This window comes from Lolium rigidum, chromosome 1 (assembly GCF_022539505.1).
Source record: "Lolium rigidum isolate FL_2022 chromosome 1, APGP_CSIRO_Lrig_0.1, whole genome shotgun sequence".
In the NCBI taxonomy this organism is placed as follows: domain Eukaryota; kingdom Viridiplantae; phylum Streptophyta; class Magnoliopsida; order Poales; family Poaceae; genus Lolium; species Lolium rigidum.
Genome location: NC_061508.1, coordinates 57,045,102 through 57,061,000, shown reverse-complemented (window position 1 = coordinate 57,061,000; position 15,899 = coordinate 57,045,102). Strand labels below are relative to the sequence as shown.

Sequence of the window (15,899 nt, the reverse complement as noted above, 5' to 3'; positions counted from 1 at the left end):
AGGTCGGCCCCTCCCTTGCTTCATAGTAAGTTGTCCGGCCTCTGCCCTAAAAACAGAAACCAACGCTCCACCATAAAAACCGGTGAAAACCCTGATTCACCCTATGGCGAGAACAGGAGCTCAAAAGCAGTTTAGCTGACCCTTGGCGAGCACCTTTGTCCTCGCTTCAGAAGCCGTCACTACCATCGAACTGTTGGTCCATCTTCAGGGTAGAGATAGCCCTTGCTAGTCTTGTTGTCGACTCCACCATGGAAAGATCTATCGTCATGCATGACTCAACGTAGTACCTGTCAGCCAGGCATGACTTGATATCTCCTCCAACCTCTAGTTCCTCCATACGGCTGTTGCTCCCAAAGACAATGACCTTAAGAGGGAGAGCGACGCCAATAGCGCCGCCATTGTCCGAGCCATGATACCCGGATCCAGGGTTTCCCGGAAGCGGCTCAAGTGGAGTGGAAGCAGACCGCAAAGACGGTGCCCTCAACATGGTGAACGGTGTGCGCACACTGCCATTGTTTGCCATGACCTGAGTCGAAGCACGGTTTTCACCGGCAGCTACTCCACCCCAGCTCTCCGCCGGGGCTAGAATAGGGACCAAACGGCAGACCACCTCCGGCATAAGAGGAGGCCACCACTAACCACTACCAAGCTGACTATGTCGCCATCTCCCACCGGAGCAAACCATATATAGCACCGCCATGACAAAGAAGAATGCCACAAGGGAGGGAGGGGCAATCGGAGCCCGTCGGCCACCGCGTCCCACCAAGGGCTCTAAATCCGTAGCAACTGGGGTCTCCCTATCGCCAGCTGTCTCCCTAGGTGCCACCCGGCCTCCGCCAACCTGAAGGGAATATGCCCGAGAGGCAATAATAAAATAGTTATTATCTTATTCCATGTTTATTAGATTGTATTAACCGGAAACGTGAATACTTGTGTGTTTAATACACAAGCAAGAGTTTCTAGTAAAGCCTCTCTTTTAACTAGCTCGTTGGTTAACCGATGATCAAGGTTTTCTAATCATGAATATTGGATATTGTTAATTACGGAGTCACGTCATTAGAAGAATGTTGTGATGAACACACACCCAAGTAGGTATATATAGCAATACGATCAAGTCATTAATTTTACATTGCTATATCAAACACCTACAAAGTAGCTATATTTTTAGACCATAAGATCATGTCAATCACTAACACCGAAAGAGTACTTTGATAAAATCAAAAGTCACTCCGTAACAGGATGGAAAAGTGCGGAGCAACCGGACAATTTACAGACATGTGCATATATATGTGCCTAACTCATAAGTGTAAGTGGTTGTGAGCTCTCCCAATTTTCGCATTAGGCTCACAGAAAAAAATCAAGTCATTAATCATCATCTTAAAAAATAAATAAATTCGGGAAGCACGAGATTCATTATTGGAGTGTGATGTCATACTCACTATGGTTGTCACGGATACATTGTGGTCCTGTAAATCGTGGCCAGTCGAGAGCCTTTAACTCGGCTATATTTATATTTTTGTTGGGTGGATAAGAATCCCCTTACCTGTGGCATGCAGCGCATGCACCATGGAAGCTATCGTCAATGCTCAGGACCGGCAATTTCTACCATGTCCTGGTAATTAGTTCATTTGATTGAACTAGAGAGGGTCGGAGGGTACCCTAACAGTCCAGAATTTGGATCTACAAAAACAACAGACTTCTGACCCCAGTTTATTCTTGTAGCTGCTAGATATTTACATATGAGTTTGCAAGGAAATGCTCCCATTCGTGTGAAATTCGGCGATGCAATTAAAACTGCAGATCAATGGCGAAAAGCTCCAGTTGCCATAATGAAACTGGATGAAAAGTGTCAATAGAAAGGCAACAACGGCGAACCAATCTGAAAAGGAATAGTTAACTAGACCGAGCTCACAAGTTCATATGGTTAGCTGCAGATCAATATTGTATTTGGTATACACAGAATCAGTACGAAGGTGGCCACAAAATCCATATGGCTGAATAGCAAGGTAATATGTCTCCTATTACATTGCTCTTGCAAACTCACCTCAAAAGTACTCTAAAACTATACAAATGTCTACACAATGAATGAATCTTAGCTGATTCTGCTAAAACTTTCTGTCTAGCTGAATTAAACTAGTGGTACCATCTGAGCTTAAGAGGGGTAAAGGAAAGAAAATGAATAGAGCAACAAAAAAAAACCGTAGCACTGAGGCGAAACTACTTTTGAGGTGAGCCCAGGCAAATGCACATAAGCCTAGTTCCTACCACAGCAAAACACCAAAGTACAGTCAAGGAAGCTGTGCGCTGCATTTCATTGGCCACTGAGGGAAAATACTCAATCTGCAATTCTGCATAGACTGCCCAATTATCTGCCCGGGGTGCATTCCATGCCTAAGTTTTGTCCAGTCCACCACACACTTTATTCAGGGGGTGGCAATAAGAATACAAAGCCAGAGTTCTCCCGAATGAGTGGGGGTGGTTCAATATCAGAGATATCAATCTGCTGCATTGATTTGGATATGTCATCAACGGAGAACGGTATGCTGCATTTCAAAATGTGGATGGTTAATTAGGAAGCACTTGAGATTTTTTTCTGACAGTATATGCGATTGATAGGAGAACAGGGATAACAACCTCGAGTCATCGTCCAGCAGAAATGAATTGCTTACAGGATTGTTGGAGTCCTCTGTCATTAGTACTCTCATATTTGATATAACCTAATATAGAGATCATATATGTGAGCACTTCTTATCAGGTTAAATAAAACGTTATGCAGGAATGGAATACTGTATAAAACGTACCTCTGGCGAGACGCTATGTGTTCCATACTTGTCATCCCAGTACATAGTACTGATCCTATATAGCTGTTGTATGCTAAGTACCTGATCAAGGTGTTTTTGCATTGTTATAAAGTTTCAAGGAAATCGAACTTTTCAATAAAGGGATATAATGGAAAACTTTGTCTATTCCCAACTTACTGGACAGAGGTCATGACTTATTTCATCCAACGTTTTCTTTGGTTTTTGATGGATCACCTAGAAAAATAATATATGTGAGAGACCTGTGCATTTAACTTGTCCATGTGCAATATTGAAATCTGAACTTTAAATAATTTCTTTATATCACAAGTGTTGATATAAGCAGTATGTCCTCAGAGTGAAAACTCGGACTTGTGAATGTTTTTCAATAGACAGAATTCTAAAGGAAATAATAATTAAAAATATGTTTTAGATAAACTCCAGAGTCAAGTTGCAATCACTGTCTCATATTTCAGTGTATAGTTCAGTGATAACCTAGAGACGGATCTAATAAACAAATTATGTGAAAGTAATTTTCAAAATAAAATGGAAATAATAATACCAGGAAACCTATAGCTTGTCGAATATGTTTAAGCTCATCCCAGGCCGAACCTGCATACTGCAAGCAGAAATCACTTGATGAGAAATCAATATTTAACGCACACGGCCATGCATAAAGGTTAACCTTAAGCAATTTAGAAACTTTTTGGTTAATGAAAAAGACAAAATCAAATCTTATGTGTACTTCCTTTTTCAGTTGATCACTGTCAACGACAGGATGTTGGCACAGCCAATATTGTCTAGAACAAATGCACTGGCACGAGACGTTTAAAATGTCAAAAAAATCAAACGAAAAACTGACACATACATGTCGACATTTTATGTGCTCATAAAGTCGTTTCGTGGAAAACCAACATTTTTTTGCCGTGTGCAAAAAAGACAAAATTTGGTGCTTAAAAAAAGCTTTGCACGATACATTTCTTTATCTTTTTTACAGATGATACTGCAAGTTTTCCGTGAAACTTGGCATGCACACATATAATGTCAACATATACGCGCCAAATTTTTGTTCAGATTTTTTTTTTGATATTTGAAGATGCTTTTCTAGGTAGCAGGAGCATATGCTCCCTAGTTCAAAAGTGAATTTCCGGTACTGTAGGAGCTAAACATCAAAGGAGAATGCTACTAAAGCCCCTTCAAGAAAAAATAGATTGCTAATATAGGTGTACTGCCCTTTATATATCTGAACTGTAAGATATGTGACAAAAAATAGCTCTGTTACCTCATCGGTAGCTCTATAGCACCAGTGTTCAAGTTCAGCTAATCCTGCTTTTACATACTCGCCGTTACTGAATGAGCAGCACTCCCTTCTCAATAGAAGACTGAACATTGATAATAATCAAATGAAGCTCCGTCAAGCATTTTTGGTGTTCGCTGGCAATTAAATAGCTGATTTATCTATACATGGATATATATTACCTGTTAAATAGTTGTACGTTGATGAATGAGAATATCTGAGTGAATACTTTCCGCACCAAGAATGGAGGAACCTGGAGGTGACAAAGATAAGCATGATTTTGTTAGATAAAGCAACCTTTTTTTTTAGAATACAACCATGTTTCATAACTATACACATATGTAGTGACGTGTGGTGGTATTACAGGTTACAAGTTACAACTGCTGAAGAAAATGACATAATTATTGCATGAACAAAATGAAAGTGTGGTTCAACAGACTAACATTGTTCACTTTAAGTATGTTCAAGAAATTCCCAAGGCTTTTCACAATCCCTTGCCAGTGAGCAATCAAAGCTTGTTGTGCGGCTGTATTTGTGTTTGAACGAGAAGATCCTTTCATCAAGCTTGCTCTTGATGTTCTTGGGGCCTGAATTAATGGTGAAGATTGCAAATATGACGCCAATTAGAGATATATAATCTACACACATTTATATTCCACAAACTATCATTCTGTGAACTTAGAAAGCATAGGCACCTGAATGCACAGTCCGAGCAAAGGAGAAATCTCTTTCTTCAAATTATCCCGGATCATTCCGTATATCTTCTCGACGTATGCCGTAAGTTGCTGTTTAAACAGTAAAGCAGGATACTTCGCTTCGACTTGTCTCAGTGTCTCTACTCCACTAACCATGCTTCCATTTATTAGAGCAAGATTTACACCTTGTGGTGTCCCTCTGAAGCTCTGGAAATAAAAAATGAATAATGGAATCACTCAGTAGCTAATATGAACTTATATTAATTGTAGACCTTGCGGGATTCCTCTGAAGCTCTGGAAATTGTGTACCTGGGTCATCCTTCCAAAAAGAGTAGCAGAAGACGATCGTCGACGCTGTGGAGCCATTCCTGTTGATCCACTAGCTTTCAGCGTCCGTTGAAGCAAAAGTAACAGTGTTGAAGCATTTGAGAGCCAATATGCTAAAACTTCGTTATTGTCCTGTGTCTATAGAACAAAGAAAAGGTTATTTCAGCATCAGGGTAGATAATAATAATGTAATAAATTTGAATTTCAAGGTTAGAACCTCGATTGCATGTCCAATGGTCTGAATAATGCGATCAAAAACACTTGTCCGCTCTACTTCAAATGATCTCCAATGAAGAAGGCACTTGTATATAATACAAGCAGCAACTGGCCGATTCCCAGCAAAGCCCAAATGCTGTGCTATGCACCTAATTAGAAGATCTTGATTCTCCTGCCAAGAGACTGAAATATCAGTTTCATAGAACCACATAGATCTGAAGTACCTATACAGTGGTCCTAAATAACATGAGTTAGATAGCAGACTACACCTGCTGCTTTTCATTTAGAGATTTCTGTGGCTTATCATCGATGTCATATTCCTTTTTAGGCGAGGCCACGATAGTGGAGTCCTGAAACACCAAATGATACAAAAAGATGGATGTCATTTTGATGATTGTCCGGGAACTGAAGTATATATGTGCTAACCAAATATCTAGTGTGCGTACCACAGGAGTTATTTTCGAATCGCTGACTGATACATGGCCACTTTCAGTATTCCTCTGTGAAATAAACAATCATTGTAAATTATCAAAGCATTTTCCAAGATGGGCCAAAGGGTAAAGCATAACTGCACAAACTGGTTCACCTGTAAATTCGACTTGGAACGTCCTGACAAAATTTTGCTTGGAGCCATTGAAACAGCTTGCTGACGAAGGACTTTATTTTCAGACTCAACATTTGATAGCTTCTCCTCTAGCCTAAAGGATAATATGCACATCACAAGCACTATAAGATGAAGATTCAATGTTGCATAACATGGTGACACTGCATTCAGATATCAAAATGACCATAATTTGGAAGTTCACTATAGGTAAAAAAAAAATGGCAGCATGCATGTTTCTATTCAATTTTTATCAAACTCCAAAAAACATTAAATGACTCAGATGCGCTTTTTAGAAAAATTTCAAGACATGTGTGGAGAGTTGATAGAGCATATGAATAGAATGTGTTTACTACATAGTTGCAGTGTGAAAACTGAAATCAAACGGAAAATTTACACATGCATCATGCACAACTAGAAAAAAAAACGGGAATATCAGGGATAAAACAAGAAACGTGTGAAAAGATTAACCTTCTCAGATAGTCCTGAAATTGACGTATTTTTACTTCTGTCTCTTCTAGCTTCTTTTGCTTTTCTTCATTTGCTTGTGCTTCTTCAGAGTGTTTCTTTTCTAATTGGTCTGCTCTTTGTTTTTCTGATTGAAGTGAGGTCTACAGGCAATGAGGTTGTGCATCACAAAATTAGTGGAAGTTTTCAACCATAATATGAAAGAGTTGAGTTATCTGATAGTTTATCTTTTTGCAAAATTATTGTCCATGAAATTCTGATCATAGCAATATTGTTTGTCTAGTAGATTGCGTACCTTAAGTTCATCTACCTCTGTTTCCAAGGAAGCAACTTTTTCAGTGTCTTGGACTAGAACCTCAGTTTCCTTTACTACAGGAGGTGCTTCCTCAATAGCTTTTTTAGCAGCTTCACGTTCCTTTGCAAGCACTGCGTTTGTCTCATCCAGTTTAGCTTGCAGGGCATCCATGGAGCTCTGCAGTTTTGACAACTCCTGGGTTTTTGCTTCCTCCAAATCTGTCTGTATGAATGTGGATTTGAGTGAAATGGTAGAAATACACATATCAAAAGTACTTCAGTGATGCAACATAAAAAAATATGGAAAATAAATCCTTGATGTAACACATTTTACTCCTTAGAAATTTTTATGAAGCATAAGATATATAAACAGCACAATAGGTCCAACATTTGTACCCTCATTCTCTTCTCTAACTGCACGCGCCATGTAAGCTCTTCCACAGTTTTTTCAAGTTTATCCTTTGCTTGCTTAAGCGCACCCGTTTCTCTTGCTTCCTGGAGAGAAGATAATAGCAACACATTAGAAATGATAATTTTTGCTCCCTGATGGTGCTGCCTTATTACAGACTTCATGAACTTAACAGTATATACTCTTGCTTTCTTAAGAAGATAATAATAATGCATTACATATGGTTTTGTACTCTCTGATGATGCTATGTTTTTATTCGATCTTATCAACGTAATGGTAGATAATGCATGGGACAATCACTATTTTTGGCCACACAGTTAAATTTTAGGGCATGGAATGTTCAGGGCTAAAAAGGAATGTTTATACTTTACATACAACTGTGCAAATATCACCCTAGCTGGTGTACTCGTGCATCAGCTTTAGGTTTAGTTTGAATACTAGTCTAGAGTTGTTTTCTCCAAAAATTGCAATAAAAAAATTGCATGTCCTTTTATTTTTACAAAAAACTGCATGCCATTTATTAAGAGAGAACTGAAAACCAAGATCAGTACATCATAAGCCTAAGTAACAGAAAATAAAATTACCCATTAATATATTCAATTTTTTTTTGACCGTGAAACCGTAGGGGAATATATTCAATATCAAAGGAACAGTGGCACAGAACAGAAGAAAAAACAAGAACCTGACAAGTTGGAGTAATAACTAGGGAAGAAAACGGAGTGGAACTAGGTGCCGCCTCATTTGTCTTCATGTTTCTTTGAGGAGGCGGAAACAAAAGACAGAAACCCCAGAGACAACTACGAAAACAGATATGGACTGAAGACGGCGCGGACACAGATAGAAAAGCGAAGGATGGGTGGGTGGCACAGGGGCACCATGGCAGCGGTATGGTGTCCCTAACCCTAGACTGCAGAGATGCGCCTACTAGATTAGGGGAGAATGCCAAAGGGTCAAGATTAGGTAGTAGAATAGGTTGGGTTGGGCCTCTATCGCAGGGGTTGGCAAGGGCCTGCTGGGCTAGGCCAAACATAGCCATGACAGCCACGCTAAAATGGAAAGAATCATATTTGCCGGAAAAGTAAACTCCGTTCGGCGTGGCAATTCTGCTGGAAGCCTGGAAAATGCCATTCCGTTTCCACTTTTTTCCCCTTAAGAATTTGCGTTTCAGTTCCGCATTTCCTCTCCGTTTCCATTTTTCTGCGGATACGTCGGAAACTTTCTGCTCCATTTTCATCCCTAGTAATAACTACTTAAACCTTAATTTAAGGTTGCGGGAGGCTATTATTCATTTCACGCTGGCTAGCCTCTGTTGTGGTGTTTTCTCTCTTCCTTGATTGCTTTTGACCAAACAATGAACCGGAGTAAATTCCCTATGTAAAGAAAACTGTTTAAACCTCTACAGATCCTTTCATTTAAATCCATCTAAACGTCCAGCATTATAAGCGAGTCAATACTCTTCATATTGTGTTGAATAACACGATCTTATGATTGAGCCCAACAAGAATAAGCGGGCTTCACAATTTGAGATGTGCAGCTAGGAAACATCATTCCATGATGTGTACCCATATTTGGTCAACAACCATACCCTTGGTAAGAAGATGGGTCGACTATGTAAGGGGGAGGGACCTCCTAGCTTTCATCCTAAAGTAGGTGGGCTGAGTGGAACTATTTCTCACGAGACATTTTCTATACTTGCCAGGTTCGACCAGCAGCAAGCGAAAGGGACTACCAAATGTGCTATAACAAACATTCTTTTAATTTTGATTTTTTTTTTCGAGAAAACGCAAAAAGCCTTTGCGTTTCATTTCATTGAAAAGTAGGAGGAGAACAAAGTTTTAAATGTTACAACCCACAGAAGGGGGAAGCACACAAAGTTTTGATTTAATTTTAGCAATTTAGCAAGTTCAAACTCATTCTTCGGAAGAGAGATAGTCTACACACTGTACTTCAAATTAAAATGTGGTATAACGAACAAAATAGGACAAGTTTGATTGGATAGTACTCCCTCTGTCCCAAAATATAAGGCATATAAGTTTAGTCAAAAGCCAAACATCTTATAAGTTTGACCGAGTTTATACAAAAAAATATGAACATTTAGAATATTAAATCAATATCAATAGATTGACCATAAAGTATAGTTTCACAATATGTTATTCAATATTGTAGATGTTTATATTTTTCCGTAATATTTGGTCAAACTTGGTAAGGTTTGACTTCTGACTAAACTTATACGCCTTATATTTTGGAGCTGTGAACGCAGCTGGATCACAGACATTTCAGGGGCTGTGAACCCCCTTTGGCAGTATGTTCAACTGTGGACCAGGTTGCAGGGGGTGCACTTGGCGGATGAGCCAGACAAGCTTGTCTGGCGGTGGACGCCCCATGGCCAGTACTCCAAGTCCTGCTACTACGATCCAACCCACACCATATGCGCAAAGGAACCTCGTCATTGATTATGCTCACGGCGTGGTGGATTTGGAAGCATAGGAACGCAATCAGATGCGGGAGCACGAGGGCTACGTCAACTTCTCCCTTAGACTAGGTTTCTTGGGTTGAGTTGTATGGCGTGGGTGTTGGTCCACTCTTCGGACTTGTAAATTACAAATTCTTTTTCTATCAATGAATTGAAACACAAAGCTTTTTCCTTTTCACGAAAAAAGAGCATTGAAAACTGATGATAGGAGCTCGACCGATCCATCAAAGAAATCAAATGTAGAAGTTACAATCCCCGCCCAAGGTGGACACAATAAACCGACCATTCAATGTTGTATCATGACTAGCATATGAGACGTACAAGTAGTGCATTTACTGTGATAATTAACATACCATTTTAAGTTTTTTGAGTTCTTTCCTTGCAATCCTTCCCCTCCATCTGCACTGTGCAACAATCGCTGCACCCTTTAACTTCTTATGATATGACTGGGCTCTATGGCACCTATAACGGGCCTGTAGTAGAGAATCAGGAGATTAGAAATATATCATACGCTGAGCCAGTAATGAGCTGCATAGCAGAGTTCCTGAGGTTACATCAAACACAAAAAAACAGTAGATGCATAGTTGACTTGTCATATTATTTAAAGGGAACTGAGTACCACCTGAATTGTAACCGCTGCCTTAGATCGTTTCTTATATCTGAACTCATTCCTTGCTGCCATCGCCCGCAATGCCGTTTGCACTACAAGAACTGAAGCATTTAGGAGTTTGTAAGACCTCCTTGCCTGATGCCTACGTTGATTTTTCTGAATTTTGACAGAAGCTGATTGTTTTCGCATCCGATCATAGAGTTTACAGGCCAATGTTCCTGAAACACAAAGCATGAGTTTGAGCATTATTAGTAAAATGAAAATCACCTGGTCTGCAGTTAAGTACAAGCAAACAGACCTCTCCATACTGCCTGAAAACATACAGATGCCTTCCTCAAAGAAACAAACTTCTTCCTCATTATATGTGTTCGCATTTTCCCTTGAATTATTTTGGCAGCAACACTGAGAACTTCAGTTCTTCTAGCATCTAATTCGGCCATCTGGCCGGCTCTCAGAAAAACTTTTGTTTTACCTATCTGAGAAATGCAAACAATTGTTAGATAAGAGAAACAAAATAACTTGTCATGATCTTGCATTTTTTCTATGCTAATACTGTAAGAGCACCCCACATGCAATAGTCTTATACTTCAGACCTACAAGCCTACAAATTAAGCAAGTACATCAGTTTATTGGCAATATTTTCTTTATCAGATCATTAATACGTGGGCGGTATTCATAGAAGATCGAACTTTCAAAAAACCATGTGACACCTAATTCACAAAAAAAAGGCTAGTTACCTGAAAGCCTAAAAGACCCTTCTTTTCCAGAATCCTCTTGCATGCAACCTTTTCTTCACAACTAATGAGATGTGAAAAGAAAAATATTAGTGATTATCACTTTTAGATGCACTGGAAAACTCTAATGAGTCAGAGATATTAAGCTACAAATATGCATAACTTGAAATAAGAACTTACTTCCCTTCAAGGGCATCTGGTGCAAGTATTCCAAAACGATGCAAAAACTCATAAAATGTGCGACGTGTAGGATATCCGGCACAACTGATCCTGATTGCCTCGAGTACACCCTGATGATAGATGGGATGCACTTTACTGCTGGAACAACTTTGTAACATAGACTAACTCAAAGCCTACATTCGACTACAGCTAAGTCTGAGGCACAATAGGTGGTAATTCAGAGGCACTTACACCACAACGCAGCTGTTGCATGACATTGACATTCTCGAAAATCGCCGGTTTCAGCACATTATTTGGTTTAACGCATCTGATATAATGAGGTTCAGTAGAGTTCAATGTTTCCATAAGAGATGTAAGTTGTAGCTGCCACAAAAAAGATTCAGAGGTCAGTAACATTAGTGGTGCATAATAGTATGCTGGACACAATATGGGGATGGGACATGTGGACAAGAACTGGCAGCAATGTCCGAAGAATAAATGCAGAAGCAAAAGAGGGAGACCTTGAAGCGTGCTCCAATGGAAGCGAACTTTGAGGTTTTTGATGTTTCCTCTGGCAGAGGAGGAAATAGTCCAGAGATAAAGGAGCATCTAGAAGCACTCAGTAACTCCTGGTGCTCTGCCACAACATAGTCTTTATTTTTGTCAAGAAATTGGTCAGACTGATACATCACCTGCATACCACAAGCATAAGTATTTTAACATTAGTTAAAACTCTAAAATATCCTGGAGCCATTGAATTTGATGAATAAAACCTAACCTCTCCAGCATAGTGAGAGATAGCAAAATCTGTGCGAGATAGCTTGGGTTTGACAAATCGTTTATTCTTTTGAAAAGTCTGGTACAGCTTCTGGGCAAAGGTCTCATGTGTTGACTTCGGAAACATACTGAATTGAGAACAGTAAACAGAATAGAATTATAACATGGTTTAAATCTACTCCCTGATCATTAACGGAAACATTCATTCACACAGTAAAACAGAATTGATTAAATGGGACGATCAAAGAAATGATATGGTAAACATACCATGCCTCATCAAGAAGTGCAATAACACCACCAGGTTTCTGCAAAGTGAAAATTCAGTAATGCGTCAACAAGAAATGAGTGAGAATCGATTGCAGAACTGATTGATAAAGATGTTTAGTGTTATAAAGCAAGTACAAGAAAAAGAATGCACTGTATTTGTTTGCAGAAATAGGGGCTTCTCTGGCTATGTTCTTTCTTAAGAAGTATAAATACATTTTAAATCAATGTTTCGCCTTGTTTTAAGCTTGTGGCTCATAACGTGTGGCTTAACATTGGCCAAGTAGGCACTAACTGAGAAAGTAATTGATTGCATCCTGTAGTAACACGACCATATTGGCAAGATTGATGACAAAAAGGGAAAATGGTAAACATGCTCCATTACAGCACTTCAGATTTCCCCGCCAAAGCACTAGATGAAATTGAATTAATATAAAACTTTGCACATACCTTCTCAATAAGGTCAAGAACATCTTGATTATCAACAAACTCAATATAGCTCCAATCAATTTGTTCTTTGGTGTACTCCTCTTGCTCCATCTTGAAAACATGCTGAAAAAGATCACACACACCTTTCACATAAATAGATGTCCTTTTGTTTTACCAAATGGCTATGGGGGGGTTCACATGAACCATTTCTCTGAACAAGTAATACCTGATTGAAATGTTGTTGCAATTTCTCATTTGTATAATTGATACAGAATTGTTCAAAACTGCAGAAAATATTATTTGTCAATTTTTTAAAAGAACCTAGTGAGTTCTAAATAAAAGACTGGACTATAGAAAAGATGACCTGTTTGACTTGAAGCTCTCAAAACCATAGATGTCGAGGACCCCAATAAGACATTTGGAGTTAGCGTCTTGCCCAATAGAACTATTAATTTTATCAACAAGCCTGCAAGATAATGACAGGTTGCAACGATGAAGCTAATATTTTCATGTTTTGCAGTGCATCAGAATTTGTACATGGAGGATATTTACATAATGGACTACAAAAGGAATTATCTTACCAATCAAACAAACGGGAGTATATCGTCTTTGCTAGACCATCCCTGCTGATAGTTGCACTGTAAGGATCAAGACTCCTTTTTATAACCTCCTCTGGTGTTACCATGACACGCTTACAAAGGGCATCTGTCAAGGCTCCAGGGTCGCACCTGACATAAAGTACATGTCAACAGTCATTGGAACAAGCAGTAGTAATACCAGAATTAGAAAAGATAACCAAATAGAGGTAGTTACATAAGAAGTTCAGCAGCTGTGTCAAGATGGAACTTAGATTTGTCATCTTTCAAAACTGAGGAATCAACTTCTTTCCCTTGGCAAATTCAATGTTGCCAATATGAAGGATAGCTGCAACAACCCTGAAAATAGCATCCTGGAAACAAGTTTAAGTGCAAACGGTAAAAACCAGCTCAACTGCCCATTGATCATATCCAAGTACATATGGAAATAGTTTGAGCTACCTGTTCCTGAGTACTGATGCCAACAATATCCATTGCTCTTCTGGTAGCCAAATACTCATGAGCATCGCTAACCCCAACCAACTCGTAGCAATTTGATTTATTAAGGTAATGAAAATTCTTAGGATTTCCTAATTTGTACTTCTCAACTTCCTGAATATGCAACGCACCAAAGCAGATTATGTGTATTAGGTACCGGATCACAAGTGTAAAGAACAATGACGTGTCCATCAAGGCGCATAAGTGCCAAAGGAGAATATAGATCATTACCTCCTGTGGGGCCGCACAAAGAAGATAAAAGCAGTGGTAGTTGCGTTCAGGATCAGAAATTTGGCATACACGCGACCTTTCTAACAAGTAAGTTCTGACAGCAGCACCTGAGATTCTCCCTTGCTTATCAAATTGGATCTCAACAAACTTACCAAACCGACTGCACCAAGCATCATGAAAATAATGAGATTCAAAACATATATGTAAACCTCCATGATTCTCAATAATGCAAGTAATCCTTGAGACATTTTTTTAATATCTCCTACCTAGAATTGTTATTTCTGACAGTCTTGGCATTGCCAAAAGCTTCAAGGACTGGATTTGACTGCAGATATAAGAATGCAAAATAGAAGTTTAATTGTTGAAGTATAAATAACTAAACAATACATTTGTCTTGCCATGCTAAGTAACTGTCTGTCTTACTTCAAGAACTTGTTGCTCTACAGTTCTTCCTTCTGTTGCAGCACGGCCACCCAGATAGGCAAGATACCTCATAAGCATTTTAGTTGTTTCTGTTTTACCAGCACCACTCTCACCACTCACAAGAATAGAGTTGCTCTTTCCTTCATGAATCATAGCCCTATTTCATGTTAAAACAAGAGTGAGATCAACCCATCTTCGGTGGAAACACTGGACCGATTTTGGTTATGTTTACGTACCTGTATGCAACATCTGCGACAGCGAAAACATGTGGACTTAACTCTCCAAATGGTGCCCCCTTATACTGTTGCATCATATGTGGGTCATATAAATGCGGCAACCTTTGGAAAGGATTGACAGCAATGAGAATATTTCCAGTGTATGTCTGCCCAAATGAAGACATATCAGCCATACAAAACATCAAGTGAGTTTCAAACTTTAAACCCAGATAGTATGGCTGACATAGCGGCATATCTACAGACCACAGCAAACATACATAGATTTCATTAAGTTCATATCTGATCGCCAGATTCTGCAGAACTCCTGGCTCATGGAGATAGGAGAGCTTGGTCATGTCATCAACTCCACCGGCAGCTGCTTCCATATCTTTGGGATATAATTTCGACAAATTCGAAATGATCTAAAAGTGTGACACTTAAATGTATAAGTAGCAGTATTTCCTATAAAAAGTAGCAGAATTGTTCAACGCAGCTTACCTTTTTCCCATTGGTTGCTTGGATCTCAGCCTCTTCGCCATTGATCTTAACGACTTCTCCATCAACCCAGGCAATGTCAGCGTCTTCAGCCCATACATGTGAGCCTACTATAATATTAACTTTCGTCCCCTGAAATAGAAATTAACTTATCTCAGTTATGCTTGCTATCATCTATGGGAGCCTCTGACGAAAATACATTTGCATTTTTTTAGACTAATGCCGAAATATTGCAATCATGCTGCATGGACGAAGGATAAATAAAATTGGATGTGGCTGAACTCGAAATCGGTTGCCCCAATCAGGGAGCTGGAATATCCAACGCAATGCTAGACAATTCTACCGGATCCTTGTGTAAATATTTTGCAACCAACGACCATGATTCAGATAAAATAAATTGAACAACGGGAACCCTGTCGGAATGCCGCGTTTGCCACCGCCGCACCGCACTGCGCATTACTCAAAGCGGTAGAGCCGACGCAAATCAGAAGGCAAAATTACCATTTCGCCGGCCCTTGGAGGATGATTATTTCGCCGGGCCTGAGGATGGTCAGTTGTAGGCTGTTAGCGACGGGGCAGATGAACTCATATCCCTCTCCCCCGCGCCCGCGCCCGCGCCCGCGCTGGTGCTCGTCCGACCCCCTCCGTACGCCGTCCTCGTCGTCGCCGCGCGCCTCGGGGGAGGAAGAGGTGGTGGTGGGTGCAAAAGCGGGGGAGTGGAGAGGGAGGAGAGGATGTGTAGAAGGCAGCCGGTGTGGGGTGGAGGGGAGCAGTACGTGGAGCGGCCATGGCTGGCCTCGGCTCGATCTCTGCGGGGCGCCATTAGGGGCGGAACTGGACATGCGGCATGGGGTTGAAGTTGAATCCCCAAAATTCGGCGAGAACATTCTGCTATTAGTAGTGTGGGTAAA

The 15,899-nt window shown here is 40.0% G+C and overlaps 1 protein-coding gene across 1 annotated transcript; it reads right to left on the bottom strand.

Moving 5' to 3' along the window:
- Positions 1 to 1,910: 1,910 nt before the first annotated feature.
- On the bottom strand, positions 1,911 to 15,589 carry LOC124685380 (myosin-11-like). Its single transcript, XM_047219722.1, is given in 40 exon segments — positions 1,911 to 2,543; positions 2,635 to 2,717; positions 2,802 to 2,882; positions 2,979 to 3,035; positions 3,361 to 3,417; positions 4,081 to 4,180; positions 4,278 to 4,348; positions 4,539 to 4,682; positions 4,791 to 4,997; positions 5,100 to 5,255; positions 5,335 to 5,505; positions 5,603 to 5,683; positions 5,780 to 5,833; positions 5,920 to 6,031; positions 6,406 to 6,545; positions 6,698 to 6,919; positions 7,093 to 7,191; positions 9,932 to 10,051; positions 10,201 to 10,406; positions 10,487 to 10,664; positions 10,926 to 10,986; positions 11,103 to 11,212; positions 11,334 to 11,465; positions 11,603 to 11,773; positions 11,860 to 11,986; positions 12,126 to 12,163; positions 12,573 to 12,674; positions 12,778 to 12,835; positions 12,916 to 13,017; positions 13,133 to 13,279; positions 13,365 to 13,437; positions 13,440 to 13,500; positions 13,589 to 13,738; positions 13,856 to 14,015; positions 14,122 to 14,180; positions 14,279 to 14,435; positions 14,515 to 14,660; positions 14,772 to 14,915; positions 14,992 to 15,120; positions 15,490 to 15,589. Coding segments are annotated over 40 exon segments (4,593 nt in total). The 5' UTR covers positions 15,493 to 15,589; the 3' UTR covers positions 1,911 to 2,419.
- Between the last annotated feature and the right edge of the window lie 310 nt (positions 15,590 to 15,899).